Source organism: Salmo salar, chromosome 09 (assembly GCF_965601325.2).
Source record: "Salmo salar chromosome 09, fSalSal1, whole genome shotgun sequence".
Classification (NCBI taxonomy): Eukaryota; Metazoa; Chordata; class Actinopteri; order Salmoniformes; family Salmonidae; genus Salmo; species Salmo salar.
The window spans coordinates 83469553-83492803 of NC_138299.1; the positions used below are offsets into that span (position 1 = coordinate 83469553).

At 51.0% G+C, this 23251-nt stretch overlaps 1 protein-coding gene across 9 annotated transcripts in view; it reads right to left on the reverse strand.

The window, feature by feature from the left end:
- Positions 1–23251, reverse strand: part of LOC106611981 (mitogen-activated protein kinase kinase kinase kinase 4) — a 144278-nt gene that overhangs the window by 65115 nt on the left and 55912 nt on the right. For 6 of the 9 annotated variants that reach the window (XR_006771060.2, XM_045724060.2, XM_045724062.2 and 3 more), the window contains exons 15-17: positions 9731–9931; positions 6364–6522; positions 2577–2708 (exon numbers count right to left, since the gene is read on the reverse strand). Coding sequence is in view for 8 of the 9 variants with exons in the window: in XM_045724060.2 (XP_045580016.1) it covers positions 2577–2708; positions 6364–6522; positions 9731–9931 (492 nt within the window). In the remaining variant the exon portion in view is untranslated. Of the gene's footprint in view, positions 1–2576; positions 2709–6363; positions 6523–7798; positions 8174–9730; positions 9932–23251 lie in introns of those variants that run through there. The other 3 variants (XM_045724061.2, XM_045724063.2, XM_014212724.3) reach the window with 3 other exon arrangements.

A 23251-nucleotide genomic window follows, 5' to 3' on the forward strand; every position in this document is an offset into this window, starting at 1 on the left:
CGGACAACAAAAAGACAAATGTCACACAGTGACAGAATAAATTTAACTAACGTAAACTCACCCCATTCCGTACAAATGTGTGCAACCACAACATTCAGACGAGGCTACAAAGAAAACTAATGGGACTGTGTTGACTTCAAAATCTGGGGTGTAAACTACGTTTCTATTCAAGCGTTGATCGACATGGTAATGGCTCTATAGTATTGTAGAAAAAACTGACCCTCCGTTACATCGTGACGTGTCATGCGGTAACGTACAGCATGCATAAAGCAACTATTTCTGTCTTACAATCTCTCTCCACCAGGTGTAGCACTTCTCTCATCGTTTAAAAACAAGAAAGGGACAGTGACGGGGGTAAGGGGGGATACCTAGTCATTTTTTGCGTCATCACTGTTAGCGATCATGACTTTCAAAGCCGCTGTTTACTTCTGAAGATCACTTTAGCACCGCCCTAAAAACCCGATTCAAATTCGACACAAACCTTCAAATAGGTATGTAATGACACATTATATAAACTCTTTATAGTGTTTTATTTACATTTTAGAGGCGATAAGGTGATAAGTTGGACAGATCGACACATCTCCTCTCCTTCTCACTATCATGCATTAGTTTCGCTTCCCCACCCGCCATTTCTAAAAAGACCCGACGGAGCGCATTGCCTACATGAATTATGCAGAAACGGGCAGCATGAAGGTCATGTCATTAATTTTGTTGGAAAGGGGAGAAATTGTGCTTTACAATGGTATTGACATTACAGTTGATCTGGAAGTATTACGTTTATGAGGCGCTAAAATAAGGTCAATTGTACAGACCAAGGCGATGTACAAAAGTGAGTGAGTTTACGTTACACATACATTTGTTTCATCACAAAACCCGAGAGTAACATCTGTCCATTGAAGTCCACAAAGCAAATATTGCATGTACAAATAGTTATGACCTGCAGTATGGTCAAGCAAGATCATGTTTTCAACAGTTTACTAAACAACTACTGATATATACCCATGGAGTTACCACAGGTCAGCACAAAGACAACAGGAGCCCTGTCTCCGTTATTCCAGCACCATTTCAACATTTCAACATTATCAAATCAAAAAGGCTATATATGCTCAGTTTAATACACTGAAAACAAACTTAAAGATACCAAAAACTATTTAGTGCAATCATTGTTGCGAAATGTCATGTGGCTGTCCATGCGACTGATTTGTGTGTGTGTGTGTGTGTGTGTGTGTGTGTGTGTGTGTGTGTGTGTGGTGTGTGTGTGTGTGTGTGTGTGTGCAAGTAAAACAAAAAATGTTACTCACCCTACCTGTAAACTAGTTGAATGCCAATGCCATCCTCCTCTCTTTCATGTTGGCAAGAACAGTCTATGGCTCTGTCATACAGTACACTTTTAGTTTTGTTGTCATAGGCTACCTATGCTTGCTTGCTAGCCTAACTTCCTCGCATGAGCAACAATGAACCAGCTAAGTCAGCTAGCTAGTTAATGTGAACTTTCTAGGCTACATTGAACATCAATCGTCTCAGGCCAGTGACACAACATATTCATTTATGGTTAGATCAGAATTGCTGTCATAATCATTGGTCTATACAGAGAATTAAATCAAAACCACATGTCCAAATCCCCATCTCCATCCACTGCTGAGGAAAGAGCCGATTTAGCAAGCTAGCTACTGCAGAACATGGTGTGAAGCAAAATCCAATCTTGCCTCTCTTGGGCAACGTTTTGATGCACCTGGACAACCTACAGTTGAGCTCAGCTCAGCTCAACGCTGATGGGCTAATTCTTTTATGTATTTTTTTTAAAATCAAAGTAGGCCAAATGCTTGCTGGCAATCAAATGCTACGGCAGCAACATGTTATATTCGTTTGGTCCTAACACCATCAGATACATGGACTACAAATACTGAGAATGAGGGGCGCTGTTTCCCTCGCTCAAATGATTTCTCTGGTGAGATTCAGCAACTTGCGAACTGATAGAAAATGATGAAAACACAGAGAGAGACGAAAGATACATTATTTTATAATATTTGGGGAAGCCTGGCTTGCCTTGGCATCCACGAATACACAACACTGAGTGCAGGTGAACAAACAGCTGACCCGCGCATCAATAACACACACACATACATACCCTCCCCTCCCCCACCCCACACACACATACCACACAAATACAAACACACACCACTCAGATCCAAATATACACCACACATACAGAACACTGTATGGTACTGTATACACACAACAGACAGACAGACAGACAGACAGACACAGACAGACAGACAGACAGACAGACAGACAGACAGACAGACAGACAGACAGACAGACAGACAGACAGACAGACAGACAGACAGACAGACAGACAGACAGACAGACAGACAGACAGACAGACAGACAGACAGACAGACAGACAGACCATATACCTCACAGATATAGTGCTGTACATGCACACAACCGGAAGACAGACAGACAGATCATATACCTCACAGATATAGTGCTGTACATGCACACAACCGGAAGACAGACAGACAGACAAAAACCTTTAGTTACACCTGATGTGAGATCGATTAAGTCTGACCAACCTTTGGTGGGTGCTCCACAGAGCTTGGGAAGTCCCAGAAGACATCATCAAACGTAGGAGACATGGGAGTGGTGGCCATGTCAGACATAGAGCTGCTGTGAGGGGCGTCTCGACTGGAGCCAAGATTGGCATTCTGAAATTGAGACTTAGTTTAGTTCAGGGCATTTATTTTTGGATACGTACAGCTCTGGGTTAGATTACTTTATTTAGTGACACATTGGTCACCTCCCAAGTGCCACCGCATTCCCTGCATAGTGCATTACATGCAATCATATGGGCCCTGGTTAAAAGTTTAATATATAGGTAATAAGGTACTATTTGGGAGAGAGCCTCTGAGTACTGTAGGTACTACAGACAAGATGGGGAATATGAATGAGGAGGTAGTAGCAGTAGTTGTTGCACAGATAGAACAATGAGTCAGATATTTAACCAGATGTTTAAATGTGAAGCATTCAGTTGGCGTTTCCACTCACTACCAAATATGGTGAGGAACGGAAGCACAGTGGACAGCAGTGGGAGAAGATGGAGTGAGATGGATTTTGGCCGACATTCTGCTAATTTTCTCATCTATGAAACATTTGATCTCCATACAGTTTACTGTTTCCAAAACTAGAATCTGTAACAGAGTGGAATGCGTTTTGTAGACTTTAGCCTTTGCCAGTTTAGAAAAATTATATTTAGAAGGAGTGCAAAGGCGAATTGAATTATAGTACATGCGCACTTAACAGAGTAGGTGTTCCTTAACCAAAATATGCAAATAAATGCTAGAACGCGCCAGTAGGATCTCACTAGCTCGTGCTTGGCTCTGCCCACTATGATTTGCTCCCATTGGAAACGACAGGCTCTGGTCTATCTTGGGTTAGTTATGAAAATATTTGGTTGTAGGGTTCTGGGTAATGTATAAGGAAGGAAAACTATGTAACCACTGAGCACACACCTGGGATGGCACATAGAATATTTATACAGACACGGTCAAATACAGTGCATTCGGAAGTAAATAAAAATTCCATTTATCAATCTACACACAATACGCCATAATGACGAGCAAAAACAGGTTTAGACATTTTTGCTTATTTATTAAAAGTAAAAAACTGAAATGTCACATTTACAAAAGTATTCAGACCCTCTACTCAGTACTGTAGTCGCTGCACCTTTGGCAGCGACTACAACCTCGAGTCTTCTTGTGTATGACACTACAAGCTTGGCACACCTGCATTTGTGGAGTTTCTCCCATTCTTCTCTGCAGATCCTCTCAAGCTCTGTCAGGTTGGATGGGGAGCGTCACTGAACAGCTATTTTCAGGTCTCTCCAGAGATGTTAGATCGGGTTCAAATCCGGGCTCTGGCTGGGCCACTCAAAGACATTCACAGACTTGTTCTGAAGCCACTCCTGCGTTGTCTTGGCTGTGTGCTTAGGGTCATTGTCCTGTTGGAAGGTGAAGCTTTGACCCAGTCTGAGCTGTCTGGAGCAGGTTTTCATCAAGCATCTCTCTGTACTTTGATCCGTTCATCTTTCCCCTCGATCCTGACTAGTCTCCCAGTCCCTGCCACGGAAAAATATCTCTACACCATGATGCTGCAACCACCATGCTTCACCGTAGGGATGGTATTGGCCAGGTGATGAGCGGTGCCTGGTTTCCTCCGGACGTGTCACTTGGCATTCATGCCACAGTGTTCAATCTTGGTTTCATCATACCAGAGAATATTGTTTCTCATGGTCTGAGAGGTGCCTTTTGGCAAACTCAAGCGGTCTGTCATGTGCCTTTTACTGAGAAGTAGCTTCCGTCTGGCAACTCTACCATAAAGGCCTGATTGGTGGAGTGCTGCAAAGATGGTTGTCCTTCTGGAAGGTTCTGCCATCTCCACAGAGAAACTCTAGAGCTCTATCAGAGTGACCAATGGGTTCTTGGTCACCTCCCTGACCAAGGCTCTTCTCACCCAATTGTTCAGTTTGGCCCGGTGTCCAGCTCTAGGAAGAGTCTTGTTGGTTCCAAACTTCTTCCGTTTAAGAATGATGGAGGCCACTGTGTTCTTAGGGAACTTCAAGGCTGCAGAAATGTATTGGTACACTTCCCCAGATCTGCTTTTCGACACTATCCTGTCTCGGAGCTCTATGAACAATTATTTTGACTTCATGGCTGGGTCTGAATACTTATGTAAATAAGGTATTTCTATTTTTTGTTTGTAAAAAATGTGAAAACATTTATAAAAAACTGTTTTCGCTTTGTCATTATGGAGTATTATGTGGAGATTGATGAGGATTTTCTTAATCTATTTTAGAATAAGGATGTAACCTAACAAAATGTGGAAAAAGTGAAGGGGTTTGAATACTTTCCGAATGCACTGTATATTGGCACCCTTGCACGATTCACTATTTCTTGTAAAATAAGTTGAATTTGAAAAAAATGTTGGTGTTCACATGTGTATTTTTTTTATTTACAACTGGACAGAACCAAAACAAATAATAATATCAAAACTGTAATTGAGATTCTTCAATTCAAAGTAAAGAAAAATGACCCCAGAGAACGCGTTTCCACTGCTCCAGAATCCAACGGCGGCGAGCTTTACACCACTCCAGACAACGCTTGACTTTGCGCATGGTGATCTTAGGCTTGTGTGTGGCTGCTCGGCCATGGAAACCCATTTCATGAAGCTCCCAAGGAACAGTTATTGTGCTGATGTTGCTTCCAGGGGCAGTTTGAAACTCGGTAGTGCGTTTTGCAACAGAGGACAGATGATTTTTACGCGCTACGTGCTTCAGTACTCGGAGGTCCCGTTCTGTGAGATTGTGTGGCCTACCACTTCGCGGCTGAGCCATTGTTGCTCCCAGACATTTCCACTTCACAATAACCGCACTTACAGTTGACCGGGGCAGCTCTAGCAGGGCAGAAATTTGACAAACTGACTTGTTGGAAAGGTGGAATCGTATTACAATGCCACGTTGAATGTCACTGAGCTCTTCAGTACGGACCATTCTACTGCCAATGTTTGTCTATGGAGATCGCATGGCTGTGTGCTCAATTAAATACACCTGTCAGTAACGGGTGTGGCTGAAATAGCCGAATCCACTAATTTGAAGGGGTGTCCACATACCTTTGGCCATGTGTATATTTCACAGCAGTTTAGATGGTACAATGATAGGCAAACTATTATAGCTTTAGCAACCAGGAAAATGTGGAGTGATTTCTGCATAGTGCAAATTTAACAGTATTGCACTTTTCATGTAGCATACTTTTTGCCAGCTGAACTGAACGTTCAAATCCTGTTACTGCAGGATTCTTTTGCTGTGACAATATAGGTAAAATTAAGATCCTACATCTGTACCTTCCCAATAGAACAGCTGACACAAACTGTAGGAGAGTACAAAATATGTTGCAATGATCAAAATATATTTTCAAAGCCATGACACACATTTGATTGTTCAATAGGGTCTTGCAAGAGGTATTGTAATTTCATAATAAACAGAAACAGAATGACATTTACAGAGATTTGTCATCTTAAATTCACAGTGACTGATAAAGAGAGGCAATGCCTATTCTCGGAATTGTGTGCTAACCCTTTACTTTGAGTATGTTTGGCAGCTTGTTTAAAAGAACTGTGTTAATGTTAAGTATGTATGGTTGTGGAAGTCCTACATCAATGTAATGTACACTGTAAGTACATTTTGTATATGACTACTGTAGATACATAATGATTTTCCAAACTGGGGCAAATAAAGATATTGATTGATTTGATTGATTGGTGGAGTTCGGGTACGCTGGTTTCGGCAGGGGGGTGGGGCTACGTTACCTGTCGTATGGCAGCCCTCTGCGTGGCAGGGGTACAGGGGCTGGAGCTGCTCCCAGAGCTCAGTCTGGTATGGACACGCAGGGGGAGGGGCATCGCAGTCAGCACTCTGTTCAGGTTGGCCTGATAGCTGTCAGAAACCTTCACCCTGTCCATCTCCATCTGAGCAACATGGAAGAGCTGTCAGAAACCTTCACCCTGTCCATCTCCATCTGAGCAACATGGAAGAGCAGTCAGAAACCTTCACCCTGTCCATCTCCATCTGAGCAACATGGAAGAGCTGTCAGAAACCTTCACCCTGTCCATCTCCATCTGAGCAACATGGAAAGAGCTGTCAGAAACCTTCACCCTGTCCATCTCCATCTGAGCAACATGGAAGAGCAGTCGGAAACCTTCACCCTGTCCATCTCCATCTGAGCAACATGGAAGAGCTGTCAGAAACCTTCACCTTGTCCATCTCCATCTGAGCAACATGGAAGAGCTGTCAGAAACCTTCACACTGTCCATCTCCATCTGAGCAACATGGAAGAGCTGTCAGAAACCTTCACACTGTCCATCTCCATCTGAGCAACATGGAAGAGCAGTCAGAAACATTCACCCTGTCCATCCCCATCTGAGCAACATGGAAGAGCAGTCAGAACCCTTCACCCTGTCCATCTCCATCTGAGCAACATGGAAGAGCAGTCAGAACCCTTCACCCTGTCCATCTCCATCTGAGCAACATGGAAGAGCAGTCAGAAACCTTCACCCTGTCCATCTCCATCTGAGCAACATGGAAGAGCAGTCAGAACCCTTCACCCTGTCCATCTCCATCTGAGCAACATGGAAGAGCTGTCAGAAACCTCCACCCTGTCCATCTCCATCTGAGCAACATGGAAGAGCTGTCAGAAACCTTCACCCTGTCCATCTCCATCTGAGCAACATGGAAGAGCAGTCAGAAACCTACACCCTGTCCATCTCCATCTGAGCAACATGGAAGAGCTGTCAGAAACCTACACCCTGTCCATCTCCATCTGAGCAACATGGAAGAGCTGTCAGAAACCTACACCCTGTCCATCTCCATCTGAGCAACATGGAAGAGCAGTCAGAAACCTTCACCCTGTCCATCGCCATCTGAGCAACATGGAAGAGCTGTCAGAAAACTTCACCCTGTCCATCTCCATCTGAGCAACATGGAAGAGCAGTCAGAAACCTTCACCCTGTCCATCTCCATGTGAGCAACATGGAAGAGCTGTCAGAAACCTTCACCCTGTCCATCTCTATCTGAGCAACATGGAAGAGCTGTCAGAAACCTTCACCCTGTCCATCTCCATCTGAGCAACATGGAAGAGCTGTCAGAAACCTTCACCCTGTCCATCTCCATCTGAGCAACATGGAAGAGCAGTCAGAAACCTTCACCCTGTCCATCTCCATCTGAGCAACATGGAAGAGCCGTCAGAAACTTTCACCCTGTCCATCTCCATCTGAGCAACATGGAAGAGCAGTCAGAAACCTTCACCCTGTCCATCTCCATCTGAGCAACATGGAAGAGCTGTCAGAAACCTTCACCCTGTCCATCTCCATCTGAGCAACATGGAAGAGCAGTCAGAAACCTTCACCCTGTCCATCTCCATCTGAGCAACATGGAAGAGCAGTCAGAAACCTTCACCCTGTCCATCTCCATCTGAGCAACATGGAAGAGCAGTCAGAAACCTTCACCCTGTCCATCTCCATCTGAGCAACATGGAAGAGCAGTCAGAAACCTTCACCCTGTCCATCTCCATCTGAGCAACATGGAAGAGCTGTCAGAAACCTTCACCCTGTCCATCTCCATCTGAGCAACATGGAAGAGCAGTCAGAACCTGACACCTGGACACTGGAGTCAGACAGTATTACAGCATACTGGAATATCAAATATCACTAATAACGCAAAACGGAGACACTTGGATATCAGACATGAATGACCACCAAAACAAACACAACGCTAGACAGACAGACAGAGAGACAAACAGGGAAGTGGGACAGACAGAGAGACAGACAGGGAAGTGGGACAGACATAGACACATACATGGCAGTGGGACAGACAAAGAGGCAGACAGGGAGGGTCAACATAGAGAGAGACAGACACGTCAGTGGGGCAGACATAGAAACAGACAGGGCAGTGAGATAGACAGAGAGACAGACAGGATAGTGGGACAGACAGAGAGACAGACAGGGCAGTGGGACAGACATAGACACATACATGGCAGTGGGACAGACAGAGAGACAGACAGGGACAGTCAACAGACAGAGAGACAGACACGGCAGTGGGACAGACATAGAAACAGAGAGGGCAGTGGGATAGACAGAGAGACAGACAGGGAGACAGACATGTTAGTGGGACAGACAGAGAGACAGACAGGGCAGTGGGACAGACATAGAGAAAGACAGGGGCAGTTGGACAGATGGAGAGACAGACAGGAAAGTGGGACAGAGGAACAGACAGGGAAGTGGGACAGACAGACAGACAGACAGACAGACAGACAGACAGACAGACAGACAGACAGACAGACAGACAGACAGGGGCAGTGGGACAGACAGGGAGACAGACAGGGGCAGTGGGACAGCATTAGATATAAACAGGGGTAGTGGGACAGACAGAGAGACAAACAGGAAGATGGGTGAGACAGGGAAAGACATGGCAGTGGGACAGACTGAGAGACAGACAGGGGCAGTGGAACAGATATAGAGACAGAGAGGGACAATGGGACAGACATAGAGACAGACAGGGGCAGTGGGTCAGACATAGAGACAGACAGGGGCAGTGGGACAGACAGACAGAGAGACAGACAGGGAAGTAGGACAGACAGCGACAGACAGGGGCAGTGGGACAGAAATAGAGATAGACAGGGTTAGTGGGACAAGCAGAGAGACAAACAGAAAGGTGGGACAGACAGAGAAACAGATATGTCAGTGGGTCAGAGAGAGACAGACAGGGCAGTGGGACAGACAGAGAGACAGACAGAGGCAGTGAGACAAACAAAGAGACAGACAAAGAGACAGACAGGGGCCGTGGGACAGGCAGAGAGACAGACAGGGAAGTGGGACAGACAAAGAGACAGATGAGGGCAGTGGGACAGACAGAGAGACAGACAGGGAAGTGGGACAGACAGAGAGACAGACAGGGGTAGTGGGACAGACAGAGAGACAGACAGGTGCAGTGGGACAGGCATAGAGATAGACCGGGGTAGTGGGACAGACAGAGAGACAGACAGGGCAGTGGGACAGACAGAGAGACGGAAATGGCGGTGGGACAGACAGAGACAGGGCAGTGGGTCAGAGAGAGGTAGCGGGGAGGGGGGCTGAGGGAGACAGGGGGAGTGGGACAAAGGGGAGGGTCAGGGGACTTTACCACTTTGCGCTGGCTATTTGCGGGGCAGTTATGCGTGGCGCTAGCAGCCTTGTGGGGCTCCCTCTTTTTGTGTCTGTGGTCGTGCTGAAGTGAAAGCAGCTGCGTCTGGTCTTTGGGCAGCGTGCGGTGGAACTTTTTACCCTGCTGCTGCTGGGGCTGCTGCTGAGGATGAGACTGTGGAGGTGGAGGCTCAGTCCTCCTCTACACAACAACAGAGACAAACACAGGACACTGACGTTCTGAAGCCTCATCCCGGGCCTGCAGTACTGCCCCCAAACAGATAGATAACAGAGCCATGTGGCCAATGCTACAGCCTGGAAACGGCTGCTTTCAATAGAGCATCTACTGTAGCAAGCAGCCCCTGCAGGAGACTCTACTGTAGCTAGCAGATCCTTCGGGAGACTCTACTGTAGCTAGCAGACCCTTCGGGAGACTCTACTGTCGCTGGGAGATCCTCCAGGAGCCTCTACTGTAGCTATCAGACCCTCCAAGAGCCTCTACTGTAGCTAGCAGACTCTTCAGGAGACTCTCTGTAGCTAGCTGACCCTGGCCCTGCAGGAAACTCTACTGTAGCTAGCAGACCCTGGCCCTGCAGGAAACTCTACTGCAGCTAGCAGACCCTGGCCTGCAGGAAACTCTACTGCAGCTAGCAGACTCTGGCCCTGCAGGAAACTCTACTGTAGCTAGCAGACCCTGGCCCTGCAGGAAACTCTACTGTAGCTAGCAGACCCTGGCCCTGCAGGAAACTCTACTGTAGCTAGCAGAACCTGGCCCTGCAGGAAGCTCTACTGTATCTAGCAGACTCTGGCCCTGCAAGAAACTCTACTGTATCTAGCAGACTCTGGCCCTGCAGGAAACTCTACTGTAGCTAGCAGACCCTGGCCCTGCAGGATCCTCTACTGTATCTAGCAGACCCTGGCCCTGCAGGAAACTCTACTGTAGCTAGCAGACTCTGGTCCTGCAGGAAACTCTACTGTAGCTAGCAGACTCTGGCCCTGCAGGAAACTCTACTGTAGCTAGCAGACCCTGGCCCTGCAGGATCCTCTACTGTATCTAGCAGACTCTGGCCATGCAGGAAACTCTACTGTATCTAGCAGACTCTGGCCCTGCAGGATCCTCTACTGTAGCTAGCAAACCCTGGCCCTGCAGGAAACTCTACTGCAGCTAGCAGACCCTGGCCCTGCAGGAAACTCTACTGCAGCTAGCAGACTCTGGCCCTGCAGGAAACTCTACTGTAGCTAGCAGACCCTGGCCCTGCAGGAAACTCTACTGTATCTAGCAGACTCTGGCCCTGCAGGAAACTCTACTGTAGCTAGCAGACCCTGGCCCTGCAGGAAACTCTACTGTATCTAGCAGACTCTGGCCCTGCTGGAAACTCTACTGTAGCTAGCAGACTCTGGCCTTGCAGGAAACTCTACTGTAGCTAGCAGACTCTGGCCCTGCAGGAAACTCTACTGCAGCTAGCAGACTCTGGCCCTTCAGGAAACTCTACTGTATCTAGCAGACTCTGGCCCTGCAGGAAACTCTACTGTATCTAGCAGACTCTGTCCCTGCAGGAAACTCTACTGTAGCTAGCAGACCCTGGCCCTGCAGGATCCTCTACTGTAGCTAGCAGACCCTGGCCCTGCAGGAAACTCTACTGCAGCTAGCAGACCCTGGCCCTGCAGGAAACTCTACTGCAGCTAGCAGACTCTGGCCCTGCAGGATCCTCTACTGTAGCTAGCAGACCCTGGCCCTGCAGGAAACTCTACTGCAGCTAGCAGACTCTGGCCCTGCAGGATCCTCTACTGTAGCTAGCAAACCCTGGCCCTGCAGGAAACTCTACTGCAGCTAGCAGACCCTGGCCCTGCAGGAAACTCTACTGCAGCTAGCAGACTCTGGCCCTGCAGGAAACTCTACTGTAGCTAGCAGACCCTGGCCCTGCAGGAAACTCTACTGCAGCTAGCAGACACTGGCCCTGCAGGAAACTCTACTGCAGCTAGCAGACTCTGGCCCTGCAGGAAACTCTACTGTATCTAGCAGACTCTGGCCCTGCAGGAAACTCTACAGTAGTTAGCAGACTCTGGCCCTGCAGGATCCTCTACTGTAGCTAGCAGACTCTGGCCCTGCAGGAAACTCTACTGCAGCTAGCAGACTCTGGACGTGCAGGAAACTCTACTGCAGCTAGCAGACTCTGGCCCTGCAGGAAACTCTACTGCAGCTAGCAGACTCTGGCCCTGCAGGATCCTCTACTGTAGCTAGCAGACCCTTGCCCTGCAGGAAACTCTACTGTATCTAGCAGACTCTGGCCCTGCAGGAAACTCTACTGTAGCTAGCAGACCCTGGCCCTGCAGGAAACTCTACTGTATCTAGCAGACTCTGGCCCTGCAGGAAACTCTACTGTATCTAGCAGACTCTGGCCCTGCAGGAAACTCTACTGTAGCTAGCAGACCCTGGCCCTGCAGGATCCTCTACTGTATCTAGCAGACCCTGGCCCTGCAGGAAACTCTACTGTAGCTAGCAGACTCTGGTCCTGCAGGAAACTCTACTGTAGCTAGCAGACTCTGGCCCTGCAGGAAACTCTACTGTAGCTAGCAGACCCTGGCCCTGCAGGATCCTCTACTGTATCTAGCAGACTCTGGCCATGCAGGAAACTCTACTGTATCTAGCAGACTCTGGCCCTGCAGGAAACTCTACTGTAGCTAGCAGACCCTGGCCCTGCAGGATCCTCTACTGTATCTAGCAGACCCTGGCCCTGCAGGAAACTCTACTGTATCTAGCAGACTCTGGCCCTGCAGGAAACTGTACTGTAGCTAGCAGACTCTGGCCCTGCAGGAAACTCTATTGCAGCTAGCAGACTCTGGCACTGCAGGAAACTCTACTGTAGCTAGCAGACCCTGGCCCTGCAGGAAACTCTTCTGTATCTAGCAGACTCTGGCCCTGCAGGAAACTCTACAGTAGTTAGGAGACTCTGGCCCTGCAGGATCCTCTACTGTAGCTAGCAGACTCTGGCCCTGCAGGAAACTCTACTGCAGCTAGCAGACTCTGGCCCTGCAGGAAACTCTACTGCAGCTAGCAGACTCTGGCCCTGCAGGAAATTCTACTGCAGCTAGCAGACTCTGGCCCTGCAGGATCCTCTACTGTAGCTAGCAGACCCTGGCCCTGCAGGAAACTCTACTGTATCTAGCAGACTCTGGCCCTGCAGGAAACTCTACTGTAGCTAGCAGACCCTGGCCCTGCAGGAAAGTCTACTGTATCTAGCAGCCCCTGCAGGAGACTCTACTGTAGCTAGCAGACCCTTTGGGAGACTCTACTGTAGCTAGCAGACCCTTCGGGAGACTCTACTGTCGCTGGCAGATCCTCCAGGAGCCTCTACTGTAGCTATCAGACCCTCCAAGAGCCTCTACTGTAGCTAGCAGACTCTTCAGGAGACTCTCTGTAGCTAGCTGACCCTGGCCCTGCAGGAAACTCTACTGCAGCTAGCAGACTCTGGCCCTGCTGGAAACTCTACTGTAGCTAGCAGACTCTGGCCTTGCAGGATACTCTACTGTAGCTAGCAGACTCTGGCCCTGCAGGAAACTCTACTGCAGCTAGCAGACTCTGGCCCTGCAGGAAACTCTACTGTATCTAGCAGACTCTGGCACTGCAGGAAACTCTACTGTAGCTAGCAGACCCTGGCCCTGCAGGATCCTCTACTGTAGCTAGCAGACCCTGGCCCTGCAGGAAACTCTACTGCAGCTAGCAGACCCTGGCCCTACAGGAAACTCTACTGCAGCTAGCAGACTCTGGCCCTGCAGGATCCTCTACTGTAGCTAGCAGACCCTGGCCCTGCAGGAAACTCTACTGCAGCTAGCAGACTCTGGCCCTGCAGGATCCTCTACTGTAGCTAGCAGACCCTGGCCCTGCAGGAAACTCTACTGCAGCTAGCAGACCCTGGCCCTGCAGGAAACTCTACTGCAGCTAGCAGACTCTGGCCCTGCAGGAAACTCTACTGTAGCTAGCAGAACCTGGCCCTGCAGGAAGCTCTACTGTATCTAGCAGACCCTGGCCCTGCAGGAAACTCTACTGTAGCTAGCAGACTCTGGTCCTGCAGGAAACTCTACTGTAGCTAGCAGACTCTGGCCCTGCAGGAAACTCTACTGTAGCTAGCAGACCCTGGCCCTGCAGGATCCTGTACTGTATCTAGCAGACTCTGGCCATGCAGGAATCTCTACTGTATCTAGCAGACTCTGGCCCTGCAGGATCCTGTACTGTAGCTAGCAGACCCTGGCCCTGCAGGAAACTCTACTGCAGCTAGCAGACCCTGGCCCTGCAGGAAACTCTACTGCAGCTAGCAGACTCTGGCCCTGCAGGAAACTCTACTGTAGCTAGCAGACCCTGGCCCTGCAGGAAACTCTACTGTATCTAGCAGACTCTGGCCCTGCAGGAAACTCTACTGTAGCTAGCAGACCCTGGCCCTGCAGGAAACTCTACTGTATCTAGCAGACTCTGGCCCTGCTGGAAACTCTACTGTAGCTAGCAGACTCTGGCCTTGCAGGAAACTCTACTGTAGCTAGCAGACTCTGGCCCTGCAGGAAACTCTACTGCAGCTAGCAGACTCTGGCCCTGCAGGAAACTCTACTGTATCTAGCAGACTCTGGCCCTGCAGGAAACTCTACTGTATCTAGCAGACTCTGTCCCTGCAGGAAACTCTACTGTAGCTAGCAGACCCTGGCCCTGCAGGATCCTCTACTGTAGCTAGCAGACCCTGGCCCTGCAGGAAACTCTACTGCAGCTAGCAGACCCTGGCCCTGCAGGAAACTCTACTGCAGCTAGCAGACTCTGGCCCTGCAGGATCCTCTACTGTAGCTAGCAGACCCTGGCCCTGCAGGAAACTCTACTGCAGCTAGCAGACTCTGGCCCTGCAGGATCCTCTACTGTAGCTAGCAAACCCTGGCCCTGCAGGAAACTCTACTGCAGCTAGCAGACCCTGGCCCTGCAGGAAACTCTACTGCAGCTAGCAGACTCTGGCCCTGCAGGAAACTCTACTGTAGCTAGCAGACCCTGGCCCTGCAGGAAACTCTACTGCAGCTAGCAGACACTGGCCCTGCAGGAAACTCTACTGCAGCTAGCAGACTCTGGCCCTGCAGGAAACTCTACTGTATCTAGCAGACTCTGGCCCTGCAGGAAACTCTACAGTAGTTAGCAGACTCTGGCCCTGCAGGATCCTCTACTGTAGCTAGCAGACTCTGGCCCTGCAGGAAACTCTACTGCAGCTAGCAGACTCTGGACGTGCAGGAAACTCTACTGCAGCTAGCAGACTCTGGCCCTGCAGGAAACTCTACTGCAGCTAGCAGACTCTGGCCCTGCAGGATCCTCTACTGTAGCTAGCAGACCCTGGCCCTGCAGGAAACTCTACTGTATCTAGCAGACTCTGGCCCTGCAGGAAACTCTACTGTAGCTAGCAGACCCTGGCCCTGCAGGAAACTCTACTGTATCTAGCAGACTCTGGCCCTGCAGGAAACTCTACTGTATCTAGCAGACTCTGGCCCTGCAGGAAACTCTACTGTAGCTAGCAGACCCTGGCCCTGCAGGATCCTCTACTGTATCTAGCAGACCCTGGCCCTGCAGGAAACTCTACTGTAGCTAGCAGACTCTGGTCCTGCAGGAAACTCTACTGTAGCTAGCAGACTCTGGCCCTGCAGGAAACTCTACTGTAGCTAGCAGACCCTGGCCCTGCAGGATCCTCTACTGTATCTAGCAGACTCTGGCCATGCAGGAAACTCTACTGTATCTAGCAGACTCTGGCCCTGCAGGAAACTCTACTGTAGCTAGCAGACCCTGGCCCTGCAGGATCCTCTACTGTATCTAGCAGACCCTGGCCCTGCAGGAAACTCTACTGTATCTAGCAGACTCTGGCCCTGCAGGAAACTGTACTGTAGCTAGCAGACTCTGGCCCTGCAGGAAACTCTATTGCAGCTAGCAGACTCTGGCACTGCAGGAAACTCTACTGTAGCTAGCAGACCCTGGCCCTGCAGGAAACTCTACTGTATCTAGCAGACTCTGGCCCTGCAGGAAACTCTACAGTAGTTAGGAGACTCTGGCCCTGCAGGATCCTCTACTGTAGCTAGCAGACTCTGGCCCTGCAGGAAACTCTACTGCAGCTAGCAGACTCTGGCCCTGCAGGAAACTCTACTGCAGCTAGCAGACTCTGGCCCTGCAGGAAATTCTACTGCAGCTAGCAGACTCTGGCCCTGCAGGATCCTCTACTGTAGCTAGCAGACCCTGGCCCTGCAGGAAACTCTACTGTATCTAGCAGACTCTGGCCCTGCAGGAAACTCTACTGTAGCTAGCAGACCCTGGCCCTGCAGGAAAGTCTACTGTATCTAGCAGCCCCTGCAGGAGACTCTACTGTAGCTAGCAGACCCTTTGGGAGACTCTACTGTAGCTAGCAGACCCTTCGGGAGACTCTACTGTCGCTGGCAGATCCTCCAGGAGCCTCTACTGTAGCTATCAGACCCTCCAAGAGCCTCTACTGTAGCTAGCAGACTCTTCAGGAGACTCTCTGTAGCTAGCTGACCCTGGCCCTGCAGGAAACTCTACTGCAGCTAGCAGACTCTGGCCCTGCTGGAACTCTACTGTAGCTAGCAGACTCTGGCCCTGCAGGAAACTCTACTGTAGCTAGCAGACCCTGGCCCTGCAGGAAACTCTACTGCAGCTAGCAGACTCTGGCCCTGCAGGATCCTCTACTGTAGCTAGCAAACCCTGGCCCTGCAGGAAACTCTACTGCAGCTAGCAGACCCTGGCCCTGCAGGAAACTCTACTGCAGCTAGCAGACTCTGGCCCTGCAGGAAACTCTACTGTAGCTAGCAGACCCTGGCCCTGCAGGAAACTCTACTGCAGCTAGCAGACACTGGCCCTGCAGGAAACTCTACTGCAGCTAGCAGACTCTGGCCCTGCAGGAAACTCTACTGTATCTAGCAGACTCTGGCCCTGCAGGAAACTCTACAGTAGTTAGCAGACTCTGGCCCTGCAGGATCCTCTACTGTAGCTAGCAGACTCTGGCCCTGCAGGAAACTCTACTGCAGCTAGCAGACTCTGGACGTGCAGGAAACTCTACTGCAGCTAGCAGACTCTGGCCCTGCAGGAAACTCTACTGCAGCTAGCAGACTCTGGCCCTGCAGGATCCTCTACTGTAGCTAGCAGACCCTGGCCCTGCAGGAAACTCTACTGTATCTAGCAGACTCTGGCCCTGCAGGAAACTCTACTGTAGCTAGCAGACCCTGGCCCTGCAGGAAACTCTACTGTATCTAGCAGACTCTGGCCCTGCAGGAAACTCTACTGTATCTAGCAGACTCTGGCCCTGCAGGAAACTCTACTGTAGCTAGCAGACCCTGGCCCTGCAGGATCCTCTACTGTATCTAGCAGACCCTGGCCCTGCAGGAAACTCTACTGTAGCTAGCAGACTCTGGTCCTGCAGGAAACTCTACTGTAGCTAGCAGACTCTGGCCCTGCAGGAAACTCTACTGTAGCTAGCAGACCCTGGCCCTGCAGGATCCTCTACTGTATCTAGCAGACTCTGGCCATGCAGGAAACTCTACTGTATCTAGCAGACTCTGGCCCTGCAGGAAACTCTACTGTAGCTAGCAGACCCTGGCCCTGCAGGATCCTCTACTGTATCTAGCAGACCCTGGCCCTGCAGGAAACTCTACTGTATCTAGCAGACTCTGGCCCTGCAGGAAACTGTACTGTAGCTAGCAGACTCTGGCCCTGCAGGAAACTCTATTGCAGCTAGCAGACTCTGGCACTGCAGGAAACTCTACTGTAGCTAGCAGACCCTGGCCCTGCAGGAAACTCTACTGTATCTAGCAGACTCTGGCCCTGCAGGAAACTCTACAGTAGTTAGGAGACTCTGGCCCTGCAGGATCCTCTACTGTAGCTAGCAGACTCTGGCCCTGCAGGAAACTCTACTGCAGCTAGCAGACTCTGGCCCTGCAGGAAACTCTACTGCAGCTAGCAGACTCTGGCCCTGCAGGAAATTCTACTGCAGCTAGCAGACTCTGGCCCTGCAGGATCCTCTACTGTAGCTAGCAGACCCTGGCCCTGCAGGAAACTCTACTGTATCTAGCAGACTCTGGCCCTGCAGGAAACTCTACTGTAGCTAGCAGACCCTGGCCCTGCAGGAAAGTCTACTGTATCTAGCAGCCCCTGCAGGAGACTCTACTGTAGCTAGCAGACCCTTTGGGAGACTCTACTGTAGCTAGCAGACCCTTCGGGAGACTCTACTGTCGCTGGCAGATCCTCCAGGAGCCTCTACTGTAGCTATCAGACCCTCCAAGAGCCTCTACTGTAGCTAGCAGACTCTTCAGGAGACTCTCTGTAGCTAGCTGACCCTGGCCCTGCAGGAAACTCTACTGCAGCTAGCAGACTCTGGCCCTGCTGGAAACTCTACAGTAGCTAGCAGACTCTGGCCTTGCAGGATACTCTACTGTAGCTAGCAGACTCTGGCCCTGCAGGAAACTCTACTGCAGCTAGCAGACTCTGGCCCTGCAGGAAACTCTACTGTATCTAGCAGACTCTGGCCCTGCAGGAAACTCTACTGTAGCTAGCAGACCCTGGCCCTGCAGGATCCTCTACTGTAGCTAGCAGACCCTGGCCCTGCAGGAAACTCTACTGCAGCTAGCAGACCCTGGCCCTACAGGAAACTCTACTGCAGCTAGCAGACTCTGGCCCTGCAGGATCCTCTACTGTAGCTAGCAGACCCTGGCCCTGCAGGAAACTCTACTGCAGCTAGCAGACTCTGGCCCTGCAGGATCCTCTACTGTAGCTAGCAGACCCTGGCCCTGCAGGAAACTCTACTGCAGCTAGCAGACCCTGGCCCTGCAGGAAACTCTACTGCAGCTAGCAGACTCTGGCCCTGCAGGAAACTCTACTGTAGCTAGCAGACCCTGGCCCTGCAGGAAACTCTACTGCAGCTAGCAGACACTGGCCCTGCAGGAAACTCTACTGCAGCTAGCAGACTCTGGCCCTGCAGGAAACTCTACTGTATCTAGCAGACTCTGGCCCTGCAGGAAACTCTACAGTAGTTAGCAGACTCTGGCCCTGCAGGATCCTCTACTGTAGCTAGCAGACTCTGGCCCTGCAGGAAACTCTACTGCAGCTAGCAGACTCTGGACCTGCAGGAAACTCTACTGCAGCTAGCAGACTCTGGCCCTGCAGGAAACTCTACTGCAGCTAGCAGACTCTGGCCCTGCAGGATCCTCTACTGTAGCTAGCAGACCCTGGCCCTGCAGGAAACTCTACTGTATCTAGCAGACTCTGGCCCTGCAGGAAACTCTACTGTAGCTAGCAGACCCTGGCCCTGCAGGAAACTCTACTGTATCTAGCAGACTCTGGCCCTGCAGGAAACTCTACTGTATCTAGCAGACTCTGGCCCTGCAGGAAACTCTACTGTAGCTAGCAGACCCTGGCCCTGCAGGATCCTCTACTGTATCTAGCAGACCCTGGCCCTGCAGGAAACTCTACTGTAGCTAGCAGACTCTGGTCCTGCAGGAAACTCTACTGTAGCTAGCAGACTCTGGCCCTGCAGGAAACTCTACTGTAGCTAGCAGACCCTGGCCCTGCAGGATCCTCTACTGTATCTAGCAGACTCTGGCCATGCAGGAAACTCTACTGTATCTAGCAGACTCTGGCCCTGCAGGAAACTCTACTGTAGCTAGCAGACCCTGGCCCTGCAGGATCCTCTACTGTAGCTAGCAGACGCTGGCCCTGCAGGAAACTCTACTGTATCTAGCAGACTCTGGCCCTGCAGGAAACTGTAATGTAGCTAGCAGACTCTGGCCCTGCAGGAAACTCTATTGCAGCTAGCAGACTCTGGCCCTGCAGGAAACTCTACTGTAGCTTGCAGACCCTGGCCCTGCAGGAAACTCTACTGTATCTAGCAGACTCTGGCCCTGCAGGAAACTGTACTGTAGCTAGCAGATTCTGGCCCTGCAGGAAACTCTATTGCAGCTAGCAGACTCTGGCCCTGCAGGAAACTCTACTGTAGCTAGCAGACCCTGGCCCTGCAGGAAACTCTACTGTATCTAGCAGACTCTGGTCCTGCAGGAAACTCTACAGTAGTTAGCAGACTCTGGCCCTGCAGGATCCTCTACTGTAGCTAGCAGACTCTGGCCCTGCAGGAAACTCTACTGCAGCTAGCAGACTCTGGCCCTGCAGGATCCTCTACTGTAGCTAGCAGACCCTGGCCCTGCAGGAAACTCTACTGTATCTAGCAGACTCTGGCCCTGCAGGAAACTCTACTGTAGCTAGCAGACCCTGGCCCTGCAGGAAACTCTACTGTATCTAGCAGACTCTGGCCCTGCAGGAAACTCTACTGTATCTAGCAGACTCTGGCCCTGCAGGAAACTCTACTGTAGCTAGCAGACCCTGGCCCTGCAGGATCCTCTACTGTATCTAGCAGACCCTGGCCCTGCAGGAAACTCTACCGTAGCTAGCAGACTCTGGTCCTGCAGGAAACTCTACTGTAGCTAGCAACTCTGGCCCTGCAGGAAACTCTACTGTAGCTAGCAGACCCTGGCCCTGCAGGATCCTCTACTGTATCTAGCAGACTCTGGCCATGCAGGAAACTCTACTGTATATAGCAGACTCTGGCCCTGCAGGAAACTCTACTGTAGCTAGCAGACCCTGGCCCTGCAGGATCCTCTACTGTATCTAGCAGACCCTGGCCCTGCAGGAAACTCTACTGTATCTAGCAGACTCTGGCCCTGCAGGAAACTGTACTGTAGCTAGCAGACTCTGGCCCTGCAGGAAACTCTATTGAAGCTAGCAGACTCTGGCCCTGCAGGAAACTCTACTGTATCTAGCAGACTCTGGCCCTGCAGGAAACTCTACTGTAGCTAGCAGACCCTGGCCCTGCAGGATCCTCTACTGTATCTAGCAGACCCTGGCCCTGCAGGAAACTCTACTGTAGCTAGCAGACTCTGGTCCTGCAGGAAACTCTACTGTAGCTAGCAGACTCTGGCCCTGCAGGAAACTCTACTGTAGCTAGCAGACCCTGGCCCTGCAGGATCCTCTACTGTATCTAGCAGACTCTGGCCATGCAGGAAACTCTACTGTATCTAGCAGACTCTGGCCCTGCAGGAAACTCTACTGTAGCTAGCAGACCCTGGCCCTGCAGGATCCTCTACTGTATCTAGCAGACCCTGGCCCTGCAGGAAACTCTACTGTATCTAGCAGACTCTGGCCCTGCAGGAAACTGTACTGTAGCTAGCAGACTCTGGCCCTGCAGGAAACTCTATTGCAGCTAGCAGACTCTGGCCCTGCAGGAAACTCTACTGTAGCTTGCAGACCCTGGCCCTGCAGGAAACTCTACTGTATCTAGCAGACTCTGGCCCTGCAGGAAACTGTACTGTAGCTAGCAGACTCTGGCCCTGCAGGAAACTCTATTGCAGCTAGCAGACTCTGGCCCTGCAGGAAACTCTACTGTAGCTAGCAGACCCTGGCCCTGCAGGAAACTCTACTGTATCTAGCAGACTCTGGTCCTGCAGGAAACTCTACAGTAGTTAGCAGACTCTGGCCCTGCAGGATCCTCTACTGTAGCTAGCAGACTCTGGCCCTGCAGGAAACTCTACTGCAGCTAGCAGACTCTGGCCCTGCAGGATCCTCTACTGTAGCTAGCAGACCCTGGCCCTGCAGGAAACTCTACTGTATCTAGCAGACTCTGGCCCTGCAGGAAACTCTACTGTATCTAGCAGACTCTGGCCCTGCAGGAAACTCTACTGTAGCTAGCAGACCCTGGCCCTGCAGGATCCTCTACTGTATCTAGCAGACCCTGGCCCTGCAGGAAACTCTACTGTAGCTAGCAGACTCTGGTCCTGCAGGAAACTCTACTGTAGCTAGCAACTCTGGCCCTGCAGGAAACTCTACTGTAGCTAGCAGACCCTGGCCCTGCAGGATCCTCTACTGTATCTAGCAGACTCTGGCCATGCAGGAAACTCTACTGTATCTAGCAGACTCTGGCCCTGCAGGATCCTCTACTGTAGCTAGCAGACCCTGGCCCTGCAGGAAACTCTACTGTATCTAGCAGACTCTGGCCCTGCAGGAAAGTCTACTGTATCTAGCAGCCCCTGCAGGAGACTCTACTGTAGCTAGCAGACCCTTTGGGAGACTCTACTGTAGCTAGCAGACCCTTCGGGAGACTCTACTGTCGCTGGCAGATCCTCCAGGAGCCTCTACTGTAGCTATCAGACCCTCCAAGAGCCTCTATTGTAGCTAGCAGACTCTTCAGGAGACTCTCTGTAGCTAGCTGACCCTGGCCCTGCAGGAAACTCTACTGCAGCTAGCAGACTCTGGCCCTGCTGGAAACTCTACTGTAGCTAGCAGACTCTGGCCTTGCAGGATACTCTACTGTAGCTAGCAGACTCTGGCCCTGCAGGAAACTCTACTGCAGCTAGCAGACTCTGGCCCTGCAGGAAACTCTACTGTATCTAGCAGACTCTGGCCCTGCAGGAAACTCTACTGTAGCTAGCAGACCCTGGCCCTGCAGGATCCTCTACTGTAGCTAGCAGACCCTGGCCCTGCAGGAAACTCTACTGCAGCTAGCAGACCCTGGCCCTACAGGAAACTCTACTGCAGCTAGCAGACTCTGGCCCTGCAGGATCCTCTACTGTAGCTAGCAGACCCTGGCCCTGCAGGAAACTCTACTGCAGCTAGCAGACTCTGGCCCTGCAGGATCCTCTACTGTAGCTAGCAGACCCTGGCCCTGCAGGAAACTCTACTGCAGCTAGCAGACCCTGGCCCTGCAGGAAACTCTACTGCAGCTAGCAGACTCTGGCCCTGCAGGAAACTCTACTGTAGCTAGCAGACCCTGGCCCTGCAGGAAACTCTACTGCAGCTAGCAGACACTGGCCCTGCAGGAAACTCTACTGCAGCTAGCAGACTCTGGCCCTGCAGGAAACTCTACTGTATCTAGCAGACTCTGGCCCTGCAGGAAACTCTACAGTAGTTAGCAGACTCTGGCCCTGCAGGATCCTCTACTGTAGCTAGCAGACTCTGGCCCTGCAGGAAACTCTACTGCAGCTAGCAGACTCTGGACCTGCAGGAAACTCTACTGCAGCTAGCAGACTCTGGCCCTGCAGGAAACTCTACTGCAGCTAGCAGACTCTGGCCCTGCAGGATCCTCTACTGTAGCTAGCAGACCCTGGCCCTGCAGGAAACTCTACTGTATCTAGCAGACTCTGGCCCTGCAGGAAACTCTACTGTAGCTAGCAGACCCTGGCCCTGCAGGAAACTCTACTGTATCTAGCAGACTCTGGCCCTGCAGGAAACTCTACTGTATCTAGCAGACTCTGGCCCTGCAGGAAACTCTACTGTAGCTAGCAGACCCTGGCCCTGCAGGATCCTCTACTGTATCTAGCAGACCCTGGCCCTGCAGGAAACTCTACTGTAGCTAGCAGACTCTGGTCCTGCAGGAAACTCTACTGTAGCTAGCAGACTCTGGCCCTGCAGGAAACTCTACTGTAGCTAGCAGACCCTGGCCCTGCAGGATCCTCTACTGTATCT